The sequence below is a fragment of the Oratosquilla oratoria genome, chromosome 16, assembly GCF_046742065.1.
Source record: "Oratosquilla oratoria isolate Oo_2021 chromosome 16, ASM4674206v1, whole genome shotgun sequence".
NCBI lineage: Eukaryota > Metazoa > Arthropoda > Malacostraca > Stomatopoda > Squillidae > Oratosquilla > Oratosquilla oratoria.
The window spans coordinates 58,307,741-58,322,934 of NC_134792.1; the positions used below are offsets into that span (position 1 = coordinate 58,307,741).

General features: G+C 40.2%; 1 protein-coding gene across 1 annotated transcript; it reads left to right on the plus strand.

Annotated features, from left to right (window-relative positions):
* The first annotated feature begins 3,178 nt into the window (after positions 1-3,178).
* On the plus strand, positions 3,179-14,992 carry LOC143033688 (uncharacterized). The gene is made up of 7 exons (XM_076199175.1): positions 3,179-3,277; positions 4,040-4,252; positions 4,574-4,736; positions 7,741-10,226; positions 10,445-10,622; positions 13,483-13,632; positions 14,616-14,992. Exons 1-7 carry the CDS (start codon positions 3,179-3,181, stop codon positions 14,768-14,770), a joined length of 3,444 nt encoding a protein of 1,147 aa, XP_076055290.1. The 3' UTR covers positions 14,771-14,992.
* The last annotated feature ends 202 nt before the right edge of the window (positions 14,993-15,194 follow it).

The following is a 15,194-nucleotide window of genomic DNA, read 5'->3' on the forward strand; positions in this document are numbered from 1 at the left end:
ATATATATATATTATATATATATATATATATGTGTGTGTGTGTGTGTGTGTGTGTGTGTGTGTGTGTGTATGTGTGTGTGTATGCGTGTGTGTGTGTGTGTGTGTTGTATGGGTGCGTGTGTGTGTATGTGTGTGTGTGCGCGCGTGTATCTGTGTTTGTGTATGTGCGTTTGCATGTGCGTGTATTTCTGTTCACGTGTGCATACTTTTTTTGACTGTTCATGGGGTTATCTCTCGTGTTGCACTGTTATCTGTGTTGCTATGTGGCCAAGTGAGTTATGCAAAGAAGACCTTGATTACAGATGTCGCGATGATCGTTGATGGTAAGATCGTTTATCAACATTGACCTAACAGAGTTTGGAGTGAAGATTACCATAGTTTTGTTGATAAGACTTCTGAAGCTGCCCCTCCTTACATAAATTAATATCACGTGCAATGTTATCTTGAGGAATGATTAGAGGATTATTAAGCTATCACTTGAATAGAGGTGAACCGAGCGTGGTGACATAACAGACACTCCCTTTATCTCCCTTTATTTACGTTTTATGTAAGTGTTTGTGTGTTTTTCAAGAATATTTTTTGTTTGCTTTCATAAACACTTGCGTCTGAATTGAACTTTGGCTTCTCATAGATTTGATTGATTGGGACTATAAAGGCTTAGCGAACAAATAGTACACAAATCATTTTCTTTAGATAACAAGATATATCACTGGCACCATAAATGTAAACTTGTCAACGACTCGCCAGAATAAAGTACACACATATATGCTTACACATTACACATACGCACACACATATATACACACACATATATACACACACACATATATATATACATACACCTACACACACACACACATACACACACACGCACACACACACACACACACACACACACACACATTACACACATACACACACACACACACACACACACACACACACACACACACACACACACACACACACACGCACGTAACACACTCACGCACGCACACACACATACACTAACACAAACACACATACACACACACAAACGCACACACGCACAATTACTCACGCACAAACACACGCAAACACACGCACACACACACACACACACAAACGCACACACACACACCAAACAAGCCTCACACTCTCTCACACACACACACACCTACACACACACACACACACACACACACACACACACACACACACACACACACACACACACACACACACACACACACACATACACACACACAAACGCACACACACACACCTACACACACACACACACGCACACACACACACACACACACACACACACACACACACACACATATAAAAATATATATATAAATATATAAATATATATATATATATATATACACCTACACACACACACACATATATACACACACACAGACGCACACTCACACACACGCACATATATACACACGCACCTACACACACATAAACACACACACAAACACACACACACAGCCACACACATACACATCTGCGCGCGCGCACACACACACACACACACACACACACACACACACACACACACACACACACACACACACACACACACACACACACACACGGCTACGCACATGCGCACGCAACTGATGTGTCTTATGATATGCCTCTGTGATATTGTCTCATGAAATGTGAAGAATACAAATAAAGCTGGGAAAAGTGAAACGGAAGCGACCAAATTGAATATCAAGCTTGAAGATAAAACAAACGGAGTGAGATTAGAAGCCTTTGACAGGTTTTCGTTGAAATAAAACAGAAGAAAAAGAGATCACATAACCACAATGTTGAGGTTATTAAAGGAAGAAGACAAAACTCACAGAGAAGATCTGTTTTGTTCTGAAGAAGACAACTTTCCTGTGTAGAATCTACACAGAAAACTGTAGATGAATCAAATCCTGGAATAGAAAATGAGGACCACACGCCAAGACGGGCGTGGCTGCGGCCGAAGCCGCCACCACTGCCCTGAGAACTTAGACTGTTGAGGCAGGTAACAGTCACACACACACACACACACACACACACCACACACACACACAACACCCCACACACACACACACACACACACACACACACACACACACACACACACAAGAAACATAAGAATGAAGAAGACTGGCAAGAGACCATAAAGCCTACACTAGGCACACACACACACACACACACACACACACACACACACACACACACACACACACACACACACACACACACACACACACACACACACACACACACACAAGAACATAAGAATGAAGGAGACTGCAAGAGACCATAAGGCCTACACTAGGCACACACACACACACACACACACACACACACACACACACACACACACACACACACACACACACACACACACACACACACACACACACACACACACACACACACACACAAGAACATAAGAATGAAGGAGACTGCAAGAGACCATAAGGCCTACACTAGGCACACACACACACACACACACACACACACACACACACACACACACACACACACACACACACACACACACACAAGAACATAAGAATAAAGGAGACTGCAAGAGACCATAAGGCCTACACTAGGCACACACACACACACACACACACACACACACACACACACACACACACACACACACACACACACACACACACACACACACACACACATGGCGCTGTGGTTAGAGCTCTGGCCTGCCACTACGGAGGTCCGGGTTCGATCCTCGCCCGGGGCTGAAATAATATCAGTATCGCAGCGCTGAGGGGTGTTACTCCAACTCTCGTGGGCGGGGAGTTGGGGGTGTGTGTGTGTGCAAGGTCATAGCATTACCCATAGATCGGACCTACGAGCTCTGAGCTTTCTTCCAGGAGGGAAATAGCTGTCGATCACGAGTCCAACACGTGATCCAAAGACCAAGTGAATACACACACACACACACACACACACAAGAACATAAGAATGAAGGAGACTGCAAGAGACCATAAGGCCTACACTGGGCACACACACACACACACCTACACACTCAGAGTTAATAAACGTAAGAGCAGCCTTTAATTACATGGATGGGAAGTTATGAAAAAGGTGATTCCACAGACCAGAAACCGCAGAATGGATGTGGTCACGAAATAAGAAGAAAATGTAAGAAAAATGGGCTGAAAATAAAATGCGGCAGCTTATTCTAGCTAATAAGACAAATGAAAGGAAATTGGAAAAACTAGGACTACCCGCATTAGAAGATCAAAGAGCAAATGTTGATATTATGGTAACAATATATTGGATAAAGGAATTTGAAAGAGGAGAATATATGTTGGTACCCAATGAACAAACATTTAGAGGATATAGAAAAAAGGGAAGAAATAAGACTTCATTAAAGAGAATAGTAACTATATTTTTCTACATAAATGCTTCAATTTGTTGGTTAAATTTAGAGAAGACATAAATCAGGTAGACAACATGAAGGAATTTAGGAGAATTTATAATAAATGACAAGAGAAAGGATCCCATGAGAGTGGTTCTAACCGTGTGTACGTGTATGTGTGTGTGTATGTATGTATGTGTGTATGTATCTATGTATGTATGTATGTATGTATGTGTGTAAGTGGGTATCTAGGTATGTTTGTATGTATGTATCTATGTATGTATGTATGTATGTATGTATGTATGTATGTATGTGGGTATGTAGGTATGCTTGTATGTATGTATGTATGTATTTATGTATGTATGTATGTATGTATGTATGTATGTATGTATGCATGTATGTGTGTATGTGGGTATGTAGGTATGTATGTAATGTATGTATGGATGTATGTATGTGTGTATTTGTGTGTGTATGTATGCATGTATATGTATGTATGTATGTATGTATCTATGTATGTATGTATGTATGTATGCATGTATATGTATGTATGTATGTATGTATGTATGTATGTATGTATGTATGTATGTATGTACGAGTATATTCCTCACACACGCCATCCTTTGGTTGTTTCTCTTTCCCACTACTAACCAAGACAAATCATTTCAGCAATGCCCATCTGGCCTTGAGTACAACCACCTGACGGGGACCTGTGACTTGACGTCCAGCTCGAGGCCTTGCTTGGACGGCAAATCCAAATCATGCGACCTCGGGGAGCCCTTCAAAGCGGCCGGGAATTCCTTGGCTTTCCCGTCGTGTGACTGCGAATCTTGTACCAAGGCACACCCGGCCGACTGTTCCTCTTTCTACTTCTGCACCCACGTAAGTGACGCCTTCATGATAAATAGTACCTTTCCTATCGAATTTGCGAAATTTATGTATTCCCAAGGTTGTACACTAGATTGAATGTTCCTACCCCTACTTTTGCACCCACGCAAGTGACGCCTTGATAATAGATACTACCTTTCGTATCGAATTTGCGAAATTTATGTATTCCAAGTGTTGTACACTAGATTGAATGTTCCTCCTCCTTCTGCACCTTGATGATAAATAGTACTTTTTGTATCGAATTTGCAAAATTGATGTATTCCAAGAGTTATACACTAGATTGAATATGGTACTTCTCTTTTTATCGTTTTGCAGTTAGGTGTAGCACATGAGTTGCGATGTCCAAAAGGTTTGAAGTACAATTCGGCAGTTGGAGAATGTGACATGCCAGAGGTGACGTCATGTCCCCACCAGCCAACCTGTTCCTGTGACAACTGCCGTTACCCGTCACGTGACGCATGTGACGCTTTCTGGCAATGTAAGTCGACCTCCTCCACATCCAGAAAGGATGTGGAATAATTGGTAGCAGTATGGTGGATAGTATTTTAATAACGAGCCCTTGGGTAAATCTGTAAGTTATTTTTACCATCATTTGCTTGTGTAAACAATAGAATAGGTTAAGCATAATTTATTCGAAGTTCAGAAATTATCAAATTTTCCGAGCCACACATGAAGACTGGAATTCTAGAAGGATTTTGGAATGCTTCTAGGTCATTCGCAAGTCTGTGTGCTCATTGGTGAACTCTGTTTCAAAGACATTTCCAGATTTGTCTCCCCCATTGGTATTTCTTCATCTCGAGCGTTGTCTCCTTTCCGTTTTCTGTTGTCTCTCAGACTTATCATCGGCGCTCAAACCAGATACATTGTTTTGAGCAAAGTCTTTTATTCCTCTCTCCACAACAGACATTCCCCTTTTACTCCACCCCCCCCCTTCACCCTATCCATCCACCTCATTATCGGTCTTTCCCTCAAGTTCACCCCATCCACCTCATTATCGGTCTTTCCCTCAAGTTCACCCCATCCACCTCATTATCGGTCTTTCCCTCAAGTTCACCCCATCCACCTCATTATCAGTCTTTCCCTCAAGTTCACCCCATCCACCTCATTATCGGTCTTTCCCTCAAGTTCACCCCACCCACCTCATTATCGGTCTTTCTCTCAAGTTCACCCCATCCACCTCATTATCGGTCTTTCCCTCAAGTTCACCCCATCCACCTCATTATCGGTCTTTCCCTCAAGTTCACCCCATCCACCTCATTATCGGTCTTTCCCTCAAGTTCACCCCATCCACCTCATTATCGGTCTTTCCCTCAAGTTCACCCCATCCACCTCATTATCGGTCTTTCCCTCAAGTTCACCCCATCCACCTCATTATCGGTCTTTCCCTCAAGTTCACCCCATCCACCTCATTATCGGTCTTTCCCTCAAGTTCACCCCACCCACCTCATTATCGGTCTTTCCCTCAAGTTCACCCCATCCACCTCATTATCGGTCTTTCCCTCAAGTTCACCCCATCCACCTCATTATCGGTCTTTCCCTCAAGTTCACCCCATCCACCTCATTATCGGTCTTTCCCTCAAGTTCACCCCATCCACCTCATTATCGGTCTTTCTCTCAAGTCCACCCCATCCACCTCTGCTTTTCAAAATTTATTAGTTTTTCTTTATTCATTCTCCCCATGTATTCAAGTTATCTCAGTATTCATTCATCTGCCCTACCTGCCAATTCCCATTCTATCCCCGCTCTCCTCCTGACCTCATTTCTCTTTTTATCCACCTCCGTAATACCGTCGTGCTTGTCAAGCACTTGATCTTAAGCACGTTTAAATTTTTCCTTTCTGCTTCCCTTAAATCCAAATTTATGCAGTAGTGATTATCATTTATGCTGTAGTGATTATTATTTATTCTATATTATTTGTTTTTGTTTTGTTATCATTTGTCTGTTTGATTCTCATTAATCATTAGTTATATGCCAATTTATCATTATTTACTATTTATCTGTTTGTTTATTATTTAACTATACCTATGCATTTATTTATGTATTTCATTTGTTATTTACATTATCATAGTTTTTATTTATTCATTATTATTTTGATTTTTTTTTTTTGCATCCGGCCTAGATATGGACCAAAAGGTCTCCTGTCGGGATGCTCCGCCTTTGTAATCCTTTGTAAAGTCTCTTCCAAATATAGTATCAGAGGAACAGATTCCCTTTATTCAGTCTGCTCTCTGTATTCTTCATCAGATACCTATTTCTCATTACATTTTTCATTACCCTAAGGAACTTACTTGTTTTCCTGACTTTAAAGTTTACCTCCAACTCCATTCCTTCATTCCTTTCTACATGTGACCCTAAATGTTTAAAATTAATCACTTCCATTCAATTCACTCCTTTATGATTTATTGTTGCATTCATCTCTTGTAAATATCATCACCTTGATTTTATCCACACTTACTTTCAACTTTATCTTATCACAAACCCTCCCAAAATCTGTTACTAGATACCTCAGACCCTTCTTTGACTGAGCCACAAGCGCAGTGTTATGAGTAAACAACTAATCTAGTTTCCACTTTCTTCCACTCTCTCTAAACATCTCTGATCCTCTGCCATTCACCTTCTTATTTACACCACGCTCCACCTCATCCATATGCACATTGAACAATCATGGCGACATAGCACAACCATGACGCAGCCCTACCTTTGCCCCAAACCACTCACTCTTACTATCCCCAACCCTAACACATGTTCTGCTACTCATGTACAAGTTTTTGACTGCCCTTAATAGCTTTCTCCCTATCTCATATATCTGCTAAACCTGCCACAATGCCTTACTGTCAGTTCTGTCATAAATTTTCTCTAAATTCATCAAGGCAAAAAAAAAAAATCCTTACGTATTGACAAAAACTTCTCGCAAATTCACCTTACCACAAAAATTCTATCTATGCACCTTCTACCTTTCCTATACCAAAATTGTTCCTCTTGAATTACCCCCTCTGTTCCTCTCCTAATCTTCTCCATTACCACCCTCTTATATGTCTTTCCAACTACACTAAAAAAACTAATCCCTCTAAAAGCTCTGCATTTATATTTATTCCTTATCCTTTGTAAAGCGGAATTACATATGCACACCCCATTCCCTCTGCCCACCCCCGTCCTTTAGGTACACATTAAACAACCTCATAACCCAATCCATTATAATTATATAACTTTTTGTATAACACTCCGCATGACACCCGTCCAACCTAGCTGCGAGCGAAGCGAGATCACCCGAAGGGCCGAGCCCTCGCGTGGCGGGGTCGGTCGCAGTCCGTTGCTTGTATATATATATATATATATATATATATGTCAAATTGATATTCATAACTTGCTCATTTCCTAGTGGACATTATTACTGTATGTCCTTGGTTATTGTATAGCCAAGTATCTCCCCCTGAAAACGTTTATCGAGTACATAAATACATCTATTCAATTTTCCTGGACAGGTACGGAGGGTCACGCTGTTAGACACTCTTGCGGCCATGGTCTCCTCTTCAACCGCGACACATCCCAGTGTGACCTTGCCATCAATGTGGTTTGTTCTCCAACGGCATGGGACGAAGGTTCCTTCACCCAACATCTGTGCGCAGATCGCCGTCAAGACTGTCACCACATGGCCAAACATGGGGGATGCTCCTGCAAGGAGGGAAGCTGCGATTTCCAGACATTCGTCCTCAGCAACTGCCCTAAGAGCTGTGGCACATGCGACAAAGAGGTCAAGAAACTTGAGGCTGTCGGTCACGTCCACCACGAAAAGAAATCCGTACACAAAGAAGCCGATGCAGATAGCAGCAGCAGCTCCTCAAGTAGCGAGTCCAAGAGTAAAGAATGTATCCCAAGACCCGAGTTCAGTGAAAGCTGGGAAAGTTTTGAGAGCTGGGAGAACTGTGACAAGGAGAGCGCCAGTTCAGAGAGCGAGGAGTCTGTAGAGGAGGAGGAAAAGAAAGAATTGATCGAAGTAGCGGAAGGGATGAAGATGAAGCCTTTAGAGGTGGCCAAAGAACACAAAGCAGTCCATCATGCCAAGACACAAGGAAAGACCAAAGCTGAAGAACCAGAAGAAGACAGCAGTAGCTCATCCAGTAGCAGCGAGTCCTCTAGTAAGGAATGTATCCCGAGGCCCGAGTTCAGTGAGAGCTGGGAGAGCTTCGAAAGCTGGGAGAACTGTGAAAGCTCCAGTTCGGAGAGTGAGGAGTCAGAAGAAGAAGAGAAGAAGAAAAAAAGCGAAGTAGTAGGAGAGAAAAAGGCGAAGCTGCCAGAAGAAGTAACCCAAGGACAAAAAACCCACAATCATGTCGAGAATCGAAAGAAACACAAACATGAAAAAGAGGATTCAGACAGCAGCAGCTCCTCAAGTAGTGAGTCCAAGAGTAAAGAATGCATTCCAAGACCCGAATTCAGCGAGAGCTGGGAGAGTTTTGAAAGTTGGGAGAATTGCGAAGATAGTTCGAGTGAGGAGAGTGAGGAGTCAGAGGAAGGTGGCTCGTCAGGTGAAGGAAATGAAGGAGAGGCGGAAGGAGGCCATAATGAGTCTGGAGGTGCAACTGATGGAGGATCAGAGGGAGGTAATGTAGATGGAGGGTCAGAAGGAGGTAGCGTTGATGGAGGTGAGACCGGTACTGGAGGAGGATCAGAAGGAGGTAACACTGACGAATCAGGAGGTAATACTGGTGAAACTGAGACCGGTACTGGAGGAGGATCAGAAGGAGGTAACGTTGATGGATCTGAAACCGGTACTGATGGAGGATCTGAAACCGGTACTGATGGAGGATCTGAAACCGGTACTGATGGAGGATCAGAAGGTGGGAACGTTGATGGATCAGAGGGGAACACTGATGGAGGATCAGAAGGAGGTAACGTTGATGGATCTGAAACCGGTACTGATGGAGGATCAGAAGGTGGGAACGTCAATGGATCTGAAACCGGTACTGATGGAGGATCAGAAGGTGGGAACGTCGATGGATCTGAAACCGGTACTGATGGAGGATCAGAAGGTGGGAACGTCGATGGATCTGAAACCGGTACTGATGGAGGATCAGAAGGTGGGAACATTGATGGATCAGAGGGGAACACTGATGGAGGATCAGAAGGAGGTAGCGTCGATGGATCTGAAACCGGTACTGATGGAGGATCAGAAGGAGGTAGCGTCGATGGATCTGAAACCGGTACTGATGGAGGATCAGAAGGAGGTAGCGTCGACGGATCTGAAAGCGGTACTGATGGAGGATCAGAAGGTGGGAACGTCGATGGATCAGAGGGAGGTAACGTTGATGGATCAGAGGGAGCTAATGTCGATGTGCCTGATGGCGGTAACCCTGAGGAAAATACTGGGGATGGCACTGAAGAAGGCACGGAAGAAGTACCAGTCTTCGAAGGTTGTGCCATCGAGTGCACTGTCGTCGGTCAGATGCTTGCCCACACAAGTGACTGCCATAAGTTCATCCACTGTTCACCAGGAGGTCCTGTTGAGAAATCCTGTCCTCCTGGAACCGTATGGGACCAAGGACATCTGACCTGCAACCACGAATGGGCGATAGCTTGTGTCGTCGGAAACTATCAGAGTCCTGATGGTAAGGCGTGTGGTGGCGAGAACGGAGACGGCAACTTTGAAAAGGCAGCTCTTTGCCAACAATTCAAGTGTCCATCTGAAAACGGCCTCTTCCCTCATCCGCACGATTGCAACAAATGGATCAGCTGCAGAGCTAACGTTCCTGAAGTGAAATCCTGTCCACCTCACCTCTACTACAACCCAGCTGTGCATGCTTGCGACTGGCATAAGAACGTCCAATGCACCCCTGCCGCCAGTACAAGTTGTGTGGTGCCCAACCCTGAAGTTCCCAGTCATGAACACAATCCAAAACCTAAAGTGTGTGACTGTGAGGGTTGCCTGCGCTCCCACCCAGAAGACTGCAATGCTTATTACTACTGTGGCGTAAGTCCTTTTTTTTTTTTTTTTTGTCTACAACTATTAGTAACTTTTGAACTCGTGTGGCCACAGTTCTGTCCATCTACCATTAAAGTTTGTTTCATATATGCCTAGTCCTCATAAAAAAAAACTTAGCGTAGTCACAATTTTATACCTGTTCAAATAATTTCATTTTATCTGACCCGTTTTTTTTTTATTGTTGTTAATTGAATTTTCTCCAACAGTCCGACTCTGACGCGACCTTCCACACGTGTTCCAATGATTTGGTGTTTGACCCGACTATCAGTCAGTGTGTCCATAGGTCTGAATTCCCTAAATGTCACCGAGAACCAAGCCCCAAGTGCGAAGAACTCACTGACGAGAGCCGCTATCCTTCACATCTCTGCTCACAATATTTCCAATGTAAGTAGTTGTACAGTCTTTGGGTTACATATTACATCTACTCTTCGCCTTGGTTTAGTTAGGTATACATATGTATACATCACACGAAAATCCTACTGGCGGAGTGAAAAAAGAATGAAAAGACGAAAAATCTCTATATATGGCTGCCAACTGCAGCCCTCGTCAGTAGGGTATGGATGTTAGTAGGGCTGCATTTGGCTGCCGAAACATATACGTTTTTCGTCTCTTCATTTTTTTTCATTTTTGTATGTTTTTTGTATGGTTTACAATTATGCTACTGCATTTTCCTTTGGTGAAAATGCATACATTTATACCAATGCATGTATGCATACGTAGATACATACATGCACATATTACATATACGTACACATACACACACGCACACACACACACACACACACACACACACACGCACACATACATATATATAAATATATATATATATATATATATATATATATATATATATATATATATATATATATATATATATATATATATATGCTGGTTACCTCTAAGAAAAAAGAAACACGAATTTCCTTTCCAAAGCGCTTTAGTGTATTTGACATCTGAAGGGGAGTTACAGATTAAAGTGATACAAAGTAAGCAATAAAAGACAATTAATAACAAAATAAGCGGAACTGTCACAAAACAAATAGTATTAGTACAGGTAACAGTTGTAAAAAACTAAGAAAGGGAGATGAAATAAACAGTATCAGTCATAGCATACAATTAAATCGAAAAGCAGAGTGCAAATATGATTTAATATATATATATATAATATATATATATTTTTATATATTATATATATATAAATATATATATATATATATATATATATATACATATATATACATATATATATATATATATATATAAAAATATATATATATATATATATATATATTTATATATATATTAACATATATATATAATTCAAGTTAGGTGAATTTTTCCCACTTGTTTACAAATATTACCAATAATGAAACTATGTGATTTATATAAGCCACTACATATATAAGAATGTTATGTAAGACTGCTCTCTACAATATCATGTTGACAATCAAAATACATGATAAAATGGATAAAGCTTTTGCCCTTTTTAATACAATGATTGAATAATTTCATATGAACAAATAATGCATTTGAATTTTACACTGTTCTAACTCTACACTTGTGTTGTTTGATCTTAGTTGAGAACTCTTTGCCCATTTGACCCAAGTTGAAATTGGAAGATCATCTGCAGAGGATATTGTACACGCAGCCACCTGAATCCTTTGGCGAATTCTTAATGATTAATTTACTAATTGTACATGGATTATTAAATGCCATTTTGATATTTTGCGTTTTAAGTAAATGTGGAACTTGAGTAAATATTTCAGTAAAAGGTAATACTAAGGTTCTATATGTCATAGCGAGGTCTGGGTTGAATTCTATCAAAAAGATTTAGCTGAAGCAAAAGTTACTTAAAAACATTCTAGGTTAATTCATGGTCAAACCGACATTAAAATTATACTCAAATTCCTCATCACTAAATTCAGGGCTTATACGGAAAGCACACAAAACATGGAAAAAATCACAATTTTTACGAGGAAGGATATACACTCCTGGAGCCTCACTTCCCTTTAACTTTTGATAAACATTAACAATTTGTTTGTGTACAGTGTTAGGGTAATGGTAGGCAACTATGAGACGCTTGCTGGGAATTAATTTAAAAGAAGGACTGATGGAGTTACAATAGGGGATTTTTAGAACATCTTTGAAAGAGGGTTGTGTGGTGGGAACTGAATTTTTAAGGTGGCTGGCTCTAGCCTTGCTGAGGGCTTGATCCAGGAACCAGAACGGGTATGCCAACTTCAAAAGTTGACTTTGATGAGGTCAATCTCCCGGTCCAAGAATCTAGGACTACAAATCCTAAAAGCTCTCAAGAAAAGGCCGAAGGCAACACTCTTCTTGACTTTGTCGGAAAGGTTGCTAAAAAAGTGGAGATAGCTACCTGAATGGGTGGGTTTCCTATAAACTGTAAAAAAATAATTCTCCATCAATCCTTTTAATTAAAATGTCTAGGAAAGGGATCTGATGACCTTCTTCCTATTCCGTTTTGAATTTCATGTTACTAATGTGCTACTAAATTTTGTCTTAGTGATATATATATATATATATATATATATATATATATATATATATGTATATATATATATGCATATATATATGTATGTGTGTGTGTATACGAGTATATATATATATACATATATATATATATATATATATATATATATATATATATATATATATACATGTATACATGCATTTATATACAGGACTATATGCACATCATGATTAGAGCTAAGATGGCTATTACTTTTTCTTTCTGATGATCAATACTGAAACTGACAAATGAATTGTTTAGGCAGTATTTGGTATAGAATAAACCTAATCAAATTTAGACTTTAATTCAGCCTAAAATTGTTTACCTCGTTTGCATTATTTAAAAAAAATCCTCTTGGTGTTCTTACACATTTACACGCGTTTCTGCCTCTTAGTGCCTCTTGTAATGGGTATAAACTGGACAAAGTTAGTAATGGGCATAAACTGGACAAATTTAGATTTAAGAAGGAAATAGGCAAGAATTGTTTTACTAATAGGGTGGTCCATGAATGGAATAAACTTAGTAACCATGTATTAAGCGCTGAAACTATCAGTTGTTTCAAAAAACGATTAGACAACTTTATGGATGGGGATGACAGGTGGTGATGGATACGGAGCTGCCTAGTGTAGGCCTATGGCCCCTTGCAGTCTCCTTTATTTTCATGTTCTTATGTTCTTATGTTTTACTTCATTACCATCAATTCCTTCGCAGGCGAGAATGGAAGGGCTATGAAGCAGGAGTGTCCAGGAAAAGAGCTTTTTGATATTAGTCTTGGTAAATGCGAAAACCCGGTTCTAGTTCGCTGTGGCCAACGGAAAGGAGGCATCATCCCTCATATTCACTCGTCCAATGTCATCAAAGGTAAGACCATTGTAGTTTCGTCCATCCGCGTTGAATATTTGCGAGAACAATGAAACTGATATCATGGTATTATGCGTAGTATGTGATGGGTATCCATTGACAAGTGTTGGTGTATCAAGCACAAGGAGTCGAAAGAATTAATAGTTTCGTCCATCCACGTTGAATGTTTGCGAGAGCAGTGAAACTGATATCATGGTATTATGCGTAGTATGTGATGGGTATCTATTTTCAAGGGTTGGTGTATCAAGCACAAGGAGTCGAGAGAATTAATCATTCCTACTGCATCCTTATTTTTCATCATGACACTAGTCGTGTATCCTTTGTACACTCTCCACTGACATTAATATTACTATTCTACACATAATCTCAGCACGCGCAAGACCTTCATTAAATGAAATGCGTTGGTATTAATCAGAGCAAATTCATAGAAAAATATCACCATACCACTAGTTTTAATAGAATATGTATATATACAATATCATTTTACCAAAGAGATTAATTCTTAGAATAGCCTCTTTTGCAATCAAATCATCTTTACATAAATGTGAATACGTGGAATGATATTGATGAGGATTTTTCAGTGAAAATAACAATGCAATAGATTTTCACCTTTAAACTCGTTCCACTTCTTCTACGACATCTTCTCATCTTTTTTCTTTTCGCCTTTTTCTTATCTTCTTCTTCCTATCTTCTTTCCCCTTCTGCGTCTACTTCCTTATTTCCTCCAAAGATATCGTTCGAGGCATCTGCACGCTAATCTTTTTTGTAACCTTACTGTCACTGTTCAACAGATAAACCTTAATTCTTATCTTCTTCTTCCTATCTTCTTTCTCCTTCTTCTGTATCTACTTCCATATTCCTCCAAAACTGTCATTAGAGACATCTACATGCTAGCATTCCTTATATCCTTACTATCACTCTTTAACAGAAGAAACTTGGTTCGATTGCTCACTGATAACATCTTTTGATATTTCCTTTTCCAGCAGCGGAGGATTGTAGACATCTCGATGGAATCTACGGTATGTCTGGAAGCCACAAGAACTACTTCCTTTGCAGCGAAGGTAAAGCTATCATCATGAAATGCCCCAAGTACGCCATGTTCAGTCCAAAGTTCAAAAAATGCCTCAGCATGAAATGAAGAAGATAGTCAATCGCGCCCGTACGCAAATAATAGGCTCATCCGCTAGGTCGCCCTTTCATCACATGGAAAGTTCTTTACCACTGAAAAACATTCTGAGATTTAGTACACATAATGACATATACGATAATCACGAAAAAGTTATGAAAAACACTCTAATATACAGAGAGTACAATATCATGACATTGTCATTCTTTGATAATCATATAATTCTTTAAATATAAAAGGTGTGTTTCTTTATATCCTCGTACGAGTTTTGCATAAAATATTAACAAACGAGCAACGAGTTTCTCTGAAACTATACGACTGCAGAAAATTAGGTGTATATAATGTATATTTCATGAAATAACTTACATGGAAAATTGTACGAAAGATAAACATAAACCTTCTATCAATCCCTAAGATTCATTCGGATGTGAAACAT